General features: G+C 41.8%; 2 protein-coding genes across 2 annotated transcripts; both read left to right on the forward strand.

Moving 5' to 3' along the window:
* The first annotated feature begins 468 nt into the window (after positions 1-468).
* LOC114628492 (taste receptor type 2 member 143) lies at positions 469-1,353 on the forward strand. Its single transcript, XM_028776373.1, has one exon. It carries the CDS (start codon positions 469-471, stop codon positions 1,351-1,353), a length of 885 nt encoding a protein of 294 aa, XP_028632206.1.
* Positions 1,354-4,444: 3,091 nt separating this feature from the next.
* On the forward strand, positions 4,445-6,453 carry Tas2r60 (taste 2 receptor member 60). Its single transcript, XM_028776438.1, has 2 exons — positions 4,445-4,474; positions 5,470-6,453. Exons 1-2 carry the CDS (start codon positions 4,445-4,447, stop codon positions 6,451-6,453), a joined length of 1,014 nt encoding a protein of 337 aa, XP_028632271.1.
* The last annotated feature ends 2,154 nt before the right edge of the window (positions 6,454-8,607 follow it).

Genomic DNA, 8,607 nt, shown 5'->3' on the forward strand with positions numbered 1-8,607 from the left:
TATGGATATATATATATATATATATATATATATATATATACATATATATATATGATCAAGATACATTGTATACATGTGTGGAATTGTTAAAGAATAAATAAAATATTGTAAAGAAAAAAAAAGGGAGAAGGAGAAACAATCTTCAAATACGGGTATTCCCAAGCACTCCATGGTATCTCCTGCTAACATTTGCCTGCACCTGGCTGTGGCAGAGTAGGAAAATACAGGTTATACAAATTGGGACAGGTGTCATTGAACTGGGAGTGATTTACATGTCTAGGGAGACTAATTGTTATCATTTAAGTCCTAGGTACTGGAGTTTTGCTGCTGGGTGGACTTTTGCATGAATCCAGGGTGAGAGTTTCAATGTTTTTGATCCCAATAGTGGTTTGGCTGTAGATTCTGTTTTCCCCTGTAGCCGTGTCTCAGCGCTCTGGAGCCTGTCTGAGCAGATCCTCCCTCAACAAGATGCCCTCCACACCCACACTGATCTTCATCATCATCTTTTACCTGGTGTCATTGGCCTCTATGTTGCAGAATGGCTTCATGATGATTGTGCTGGGCAGAGAGTGGATGAGGAACCGGGCACTGCTGGCAGCTGACATGATTGTGGCCTCTCTTGCTTCCTCCCGGTTCTGCTTACATGGGGTAACCATCCTGACCAATCTCTTGGCCTCCTTTGATTTTTGTTACCAAGCGAACCTCGTTGGCATCTTCTGGGACTTCACTAACACTCTCGTTTTTTGGCTTACTGCCTTGCTCGGCATCTTCTACTGTGTGAAGATCTCTTCTTTCTCCCACCCTGTTCTCTTTTGGCTCAAGTGGAGGATTTCCCAGTTAGTTCCCAGGCTGTTGCTGGTATCTCTCATCATAGGTGGCCTGTCAGCCGTCATTTCAGCCACTGGGAACATTGTTGCAGATCAGAAGACCATCTCCCAAGGTCTCCATGAAAACTGTACTTTTGGTCACATGTCACTGGACTTCTATCGGCACTATTACCTGTGTCACGCAGTGCTCATGTGGTTCATACCTTTCTTCCTGTTTGTAGTGTCCATTATCTTGCTCATGTTCTCACTGTACCAGCATGTGGAGAAGATGAGGGGCCACAGGCTTGGGCCATGGGATCCTCATACTCAGGCACATACCATGGCTCTGAAATCCCTCACCTTCTTCTTCATCTTCTATATATTATTTTTCCTGGCCCTGACCATTTCTAGTACTAAAACTAAAACCATGCAGAGTTTCTGGTATTGGGCCAGAGAAGTCATGATCTACACGGGCGTCTTTTCGAACTCCATCCTCATGGTGCTTAGCAACCCCAAGCTAAGAAAGGCCCTGAAGATGAGATTTTAGTATATACATGCTGCCTGATCATAAGCTTTGAAGGCCCTGGACCAAAGGTGTCTCTGCTCTCAAGTGATCAGGATCAGGGCTGTGGCAAATGAGCTCACGTATAGCTATGTGTCCGTAAGATTTGGGTACACTCTCATTGCCTTCCTTCTTTTTAATTTCTTCCATGTGCCACATGTTCTTTTTCTAATTTTCTGTGTTCCTATTGTCCCCTTCATTTCTTTTAGTTCCTGGTCTGAGTTCCAAATCACCAAGGCATTTCTTAGCCAAAGGCCTTAGTTCCTCGGAGGCTCCTGTGACTCTCTATGACGGCAACCCAGATCAGATTCTTCGAGCCTCATTTCTGTCTGTACTTCATTTATGAAGACACGTGACCATTGTCAGTTGTTTTTGGGTCGAGGATTCCTGCAGGCCACCCACCTTGTGACCTCAGCTGTCCCCCTCAGCTAAGTCCTGACTCTTTTCAGTAGCTTCCTTCTACCTTTCTCTTCTTTTCCTCTCTTTTCTTTCTTTTTTTTTATTTTACCCATCTTCACCACCTTTATGATGTGTACCCTGACTAAGACTGATCCCACCACAAAGTCCATTTCAGATTACTCTAGGAGATGGAGGGCAGTAAGAGCTTGTGCTACTGTAGGTCCTATCCACAACTTTATGTCCAGAGTTGTATTGTATGATGTGGAAAAGATTTTTAGGTTTTGACCAATGAAGACAGATGGAAAACAAAGGAAATTCTTAGATTTTTGTTTTGTTTTTTTGGTTGTGAGGACTTTAAAATGGAACTATATCCTAGAACCTTGCTTTTTTGAGATGACTTCTTATGAAGTTCCGGCTGGTCAGAATCTTCCTGCCTCAACCTTCTGAGCACATTTGATTGTAGGCAAGAGCTAACCCACATGGCAACTGTTAAATCTGATAGTCTTAGTCCTCCTGTTTGTGCTAGCTAAGGGGTATTTCCTGGATGCTGTTGCTCAGGTTCGCCTTCTCCAGACTGGATCTTGTGAAAAGTGACATACTGGGAGTACAAAGAAAAACGTGGCAATTTTAATGTCCATGAACTTTTTTTGTGTGCATTTTACTATGTACATAACCCAATGATGAAGCAGGGGCATGAATATATTTAATAAATATGCATATGGCTGTCTGTGTCTTTGTTGCTTTAGGTCCTGTATCAGAATATCATAGACTGAGTTACCATTTCTTACAGGGCTAGAAGGTGTGATGCCACTTGGGCTCTGATGACTGCCTTCTTACACTAATATAGCAGAGAAGAATCTGGGATTCTTTTATAGCCCAACTTTTTAATTAGAGACACCATCATGACCTCAAGTAAATCCCTGATAGAATTCATGTATATCTGGCATACCTAATATAAGTGACTTTCTTTTAAAATTACTATTTGTGTGTGTGTGTGTGTGTGTGTGTGTGTGTGTATGTTTCTGTGTGTATGTGTGTGTGGATGGCCACAAAGGCCAGGAGGCTACAGTTAAGGGCTGTGTTAGGTGCTGACATGGGTGCTAGGAACCAAACTCAGGTTCCCTGAAACGGTAGCAAGCACTAAGCTCTCCTCAACTATAAATCCATCTTTCTGGTATAGATAATTGTGTTTTTACACTCAACACTGCATTTTATTCACCCCAACATTGCTGAACTGCATGTGTTGGGAGAGAGACCACATGCCACAACAGACTTTCGGAGGACAGCATTCAGAAACAGGTTCTCTTTTCCACCATATGGATCTTGGCTCTGGGACTCAGGTCGTTAGGCTTGGCAGCAAGTGCCTTACCTTACTAAGTTATGTCACTAACCCATTTGATGCTGTCTAAGAGTTCTTGGCATGAACAGGACAGTACATAGCGTTTAAAAGACAGCGTACTGGGCACTGTATTCACTTTTAATTGTTTTCAGCACAGAGTACTGATTTGAGCATTTCTAGCCAGAACATGTATTCTAGATTCCTATCAAACTATTTTCAGATTTATACTTAAAAAAAAAACTGTGAAAATTGAAATTATCTGATTTTGTGTCAACCTGAAAGCTAAATCTAAATAAGACAAAGCAAAATGCCATAAATACAAGCAGTGATGAAAATCGTCCTAGATTATGAGGCAGAGGAGATGACTCTGCTCTTGGGGAGGTCCCAGGTTCAATTCCTAGCACCCACACAGTAGCTCAAAACCATCTGAAACTCCACTTCCAAGGGACCTGATGCCTTCTTCTGACCTTTATGGGCAGCAGACATGCACATGGGACATATATGCACATTTATGCAAAACATTCCTGCATATGAAATAAAGCAAATATTAAAAACACACCATAAAACATTTGTGTATTTAAATAAAAATGAGTACTCATCTTTTTTAATGAATTTAATTTCCACATAATATATTCACAGTAAATGTTTGTGGTTTATGATTTCTGTATGAAAGCACTTTGACAGCAACTTATTCCATGTAATAGCCCAATGTTTTTCACAGCATTATTATCTAATAGGAGAGGCTTACAAATAGTTTTTTAATCTTATAAGGCATCGATGGTCTAGGAGGTAGAAGGAAGAGACTGAAGTTTTCCATACTACAAGGTCTGTGGCTGCACAAATTACAGAGTTCAAAGACCAGTTTGCCTCATTTCTCTACGTTTGAGTAGAAAATGGTCGAAACTTAGCCAAAGAAACTAGAACACAAAGAAGGAACCTGGAGCTTATCTGATACCTCCCCCACTTCCCACACCCAGGCTGGTGGTCAGCACTGAGGTTACAGATTCTCAGTCATGCTTGGATTTCTCCATGATTGCTACGGAGATAAACTCAGACCCTCATACTTGTGTGGCAAGCATTTACTGAGCCATCTCTCAAGTCATAGTAATTGCTTTTTAATTTAATTTTTTTTATTTGTATGTGTGTGCATGTGTGTGTATGTGCTCCTGTGCTCTCAAAAAGTGTTCATGTAGAGGCCTGAGGGCAACTTTGTGGAGCTGGGTCTTTCCTTCCACGTTTATGCAATTTTTCAGGTCTTCAGGCTTGTTGGCAAGTTCTTTGATCCACTGTGCCATTTAGCCCCATGTCTTTAAAGAAAGAGGGATCTAGCTGGAATCCATGAATGCTAAGGTTGAAGAAGATAGAAGTGTAAGTGAGAGGCTGGTCTTGGCCCTAGTGTAGCTCTTGCTCTTCTGCTATGACTTAAGTGTGATTTAGATATGGGTCTTCATCTGTAACTTGAGATAAAAGAAAACTCATTTCTTTTATCTATGAAATTCATCTGATTTCTTCATGCAGCCAAATCCAGACTTCAAGGAAAGTCTGCGCATTAGAACAAATGCTTTTCATATTATAGAGGTGGGCATAAAGAAATAGAGGTGCTCCCTGGTATGCTCAAATACTCACAGCAAGGAGTGGGACTTGGGTTGAAGCCTGGCTCTTGGCCAGGGGTCTCACTGCCTATCCGATTGGTTTCTAGCTATCTTGGTGAGATGCCATTGTGAAACTCACTGCTAGCCAAATATCGTCTATATTTTTCTTAGAAATTCCTTGCTTCATTCTGTGTAACTTCTTCTTCTGCTCTGTTCTGTGATGCTGAATCCTCAGCTGATTAGAACTTGAGCTAAGCTCTCTTGGGAGAGGTTTGGATCTGATTCTGTCTCTCGGTCAAAGGGATGTTCTTACTGTACCTCTTTCATAGGGTTCTTGTAAGAACTAAATATTTTGAAAGTGTCTGGAACAATGTCTAGAACCTAACAATCACCTCTCACTCCCCATCATGGACATGAGCTCTGATATTCAGTAGGGTGCATGCCCCGTGGATTTCATTACCAAGCAGCCCCAGGTGTGTGGTCTTAAGTATCAGTTTAGAGTAGCTTAATTGCCTATGTAAGAGACACCATATGCAAGGGCCTGATACATTATTCACACTGATGTTGACAATGGGTAGGGCATAGGAAAAAGAGCAGACAAATTCAAAGGCAGGAAGAGGGAGACTTTGGAAACATAGCCTTGGCAATATTTGCATCTATTCTGAAGCGAAGAAACCTTTTTATTCCTCTCAGAGGCTGCATCCTCAACTCTGGCTTTACTTCTCTACTTAGAGCTCTTGGAGAGACAAACACATTGGAGAGACTTCTTAGAGCAACAAACCACCCCTCGTGGGACCCATCATGTCCACAGGAGAAATGAGCACAGGTCAAACAGTTCTGGGATGTCAGACTACTGATAAGACAGTCATCACTTTATTTATCATTTTAGTCCTTTTGTGCCTGGTGGCAGGGGTAGGCAATGGATTTATTGTTATAGCATTGGGCATGAAATGCTTGCTCCAGAGAACACTGTCAGCTCATAATAAGTTACTGATCAGTCTAGCAGCCTCTCGCTTCTGTCTCCAATGTGTGGTGATAGGTAAGAATACTTATCTTTTCCTGAATCCAACAAGCTTCCCATACAACCCTGCAATGCAGGTCCTAAATTTTATGTGGGACTTCTTGACTGCTGCAACCATCTGGTTCTGCTCTTTGCTAGGTTTCTTCTATTGTGTGAAAATTTCAACCATAACCCATCCTGTCTTTGTTTGGCTAAAGTACAGGTTGCCTGGGTGGGTACCATGGATGTTGCTCAGTGCTGTGGGGATGTCGAGCTTAACTAGTATCCTGTGTTTCATAGGCAATTATATAATATATCAGAACTATGTGAGGAGTGGCCATCAACCTTGGAATGTCACTGGGAATAGCTTAAGACACTCGCTTGAGAAATTCTACTTCGTTTCTATAAAAATAATTATGTGGACAATTCCTACTGCTATCTTTAGCGTCTTCATGAGCTTGCTCCTCATATCTTTGGTAAGACACATGAAGAAGACTTTCTTGGCCCTTTCAGAACTTCGGGATGTTTGGGGACAGGCCCACTTCAAAGCTCTTCTTCCTCTGCTCTCCTTCATCGTCCTTTTTATCTCCTGTTTTCTGACGCTGGTGCTCAGTTCTGCCAGCGATACACGGTTTCAGGAATTCAGGTACTGGATGTGGCAGGTGGTGATTCATCTGTGCACAGTGATACACCCCATTGTCATGCTCTGCAGCAACCCTGTTTTGAGAGTGGTGATGAAGAGGGCCTGCTGCTGAAGCAACGGGGCAGCCTGAACGGCAGTCGATGATAACCCTGGGACAGTGGAGCAGAAGGCACAAGAGCAAACGACAGAGCTTCTTCTTTATTTTATTGTTACATTTGATATCTATGCCCACTTTATTACATGATACATGAATAGCATTAGTGTATAGGATTCAAGGTGGACTCCAAGATCCTGAAAATGTGGACTTGATATCATCAAAGGACCTGAAAGCTATGACATTTCCTGTGATATATGTATCTCTTAAGAGGATGTTAAAATTATTGGCTGGGGATTGGATGAAGAGACCCTGATATACCATATGATATTTCATGTGCCGAGTGAGACTGGAGAAGATGCTTAGAACTTCCTTTTGCCTCTGGATGCATCCTGTGGACCACACTTTCCTTTTCACTACGTCTCAGAACGTTTGCCATATGCCACGGGGGTTTCTTTCCGTCATCAGAAACAAAGCTAAGACACTCCCTGATTTGAATTCTGTAGAGGGACCTCAGTGTAGTTCGTATTTGAGTATAGCAGTATGTGCCAACCTGAATGCTTATACTCTCAAATGACCTTTTGAGACCTGTCTGAGAGCCCAGGGTCTTAGATCTGTTTATTGTTAAAATTCTCTACAATGGCCTGGTTTGTGTGTCTTTTATGTAAATGTCAAGGTTGTGGGTCATATTTACCTTGTCTTGTGTTGATACAGGAATGTACTGAAGTTTTTGATATGGGAAAGATCTCCCATATTGTTCTGGACCATATGTTTAAGAGCAGAAAGACTCCTGGTGTTATGAGGAACTGCACACTGCGTCTCTGCTTCTCTTAATTCCTTTCAAGCCTTTGCTACACTCAGTTATCCCTTGAGCGGTTCAAACTGATATCTCTCGATTAAAGGTCCCATTAACATCTCTCGGACAGCATTACTTTCTGCTTGTGACTGCTCCTCCCAGCTCCTCTGCATTAGAAGATAAATCCCCGCTTTGGGGTTTTCCAGACTGGCATTTGTGCACCTAGCCACATGTCTCCCTTCCAGTCCTTCAACTAAGACAACACACAAAGTTTTAGCCAATTCTTCATTACTCTTTCCTTCTTCAACAAATACTCTTCTAACGTTTCCTTTCTGAAAATCAAAACCATCCCTTTTCATAACTTCCCCATTGATGGGCCATCTGCTGAGTATCTTCCCTTAGTCACTTTGAAGTGTTTCTGTAAGGACACTCGATTGCCTGCTCATTTCATATTATCTCAGCCTTCACTCTCCTATAGCTTTCAGTATATGACTCTCTTGATAGCAAATGGTTTCTTTAAAAAGTTGACTTTAAAAAAAAAACACCAAAAGTTTTAAGTAATCTTTGTAAAGGGTTAAAAAAGATTGTGAGTATGGTTAGCTTGTTATTATTACCTAGGCTCTTTATCTTCTGAAATTCAATCCAACCCCTCTCCTTCCAGTTGTCATCACTCACATAGCTTCATGTATCCCCCCTCAGGAAGGGAATTACCAAATTCTAAACCTGCATTTTCTCCCATTTTCTAACATTATTGCCTGACATTTCATGAACTCTCCATACCTAGCATATTTAGATTTCTTCTTCCTCTCTTCTGTGTGCTTTTCTTGTTTCCCTGCTAGCTCTCTCCGTGGTCCTGGTGCCTTTATTTTGCTACCACATTAATGGGGGAAAGTCAGGCTTCTGAGTTTTCATTCTCCATTTGCTATCTGAAGAAAATCAGCATAAGGATGGCATTGTTGACATGCTGATGTGGACAGGGGAAATTCCACATGGTTCCATTCCTAGATGAAGAACTACAAGTGGTTTATGAGTACTGAGAGAGGGAAACTCAGTTGTCTCCAGGGATGAACTTCATAAAAGTTGTGTAATCCCAAGGTGTCAGCCCTGGACAGATGCACATATGAGAAAAACTGAATGGATGCTATAGGTTACATATAAACATACACACACACACACACATACACACATATATTGCACATTCATGCATGTGTGTGGTATGTATGTATGTGTGTGTGTGTGTGTGTGTTTGTGTGTGTGTGTGTGTGCACATACCAATAGGAAAAGATCAGAAATTTGGGCTTGGGGACAAGGGTAGAATTGGAGGTAGAAGATGAAGGGACAGGAGTAAAGTAACTACATTGTTCATAGCCCTGTCT

Source organism: Grammomys surdaster, unplaced genomic scaffold, assembly GCF_004785775.1.
Source record: "Grammomys surdaster isolate TR1022 unplaced genomic scaffold, NIH_TR_1.0 269, whole genome shotgun sequence".
Lineage (NCBI taxonomy): Eukaryota > Metazoa > Chordata > Mammalia > Rodentia > Muridae > Grammomys > Grammomys surdaster.

What these genes read in the sequence shown, in the direction of transcription:
- LOC114628492 (XM_028776373.1), top strand. Translation starts at nt 469, where the DNA reads ATGCCCTCCACACCCACACTGATCTTCATCATCATCTTTTACCTGGTG.
- Tas2r60 (XM_028776438.1), top strand. Translation starts at nt 4,445, where the DNA reads ATGAATGCTAAGGTTGAAGAAGATAGAAGT. An exon ending in AGGTTGAAGAAGATAGAAGT is followed by an intron (nt 4,475 to 5,469) that starts GTAAGTGAGAGG and finishes GAGACTTCTTAG; the next exon opens with AGCAACAAACCACCCCTCGT.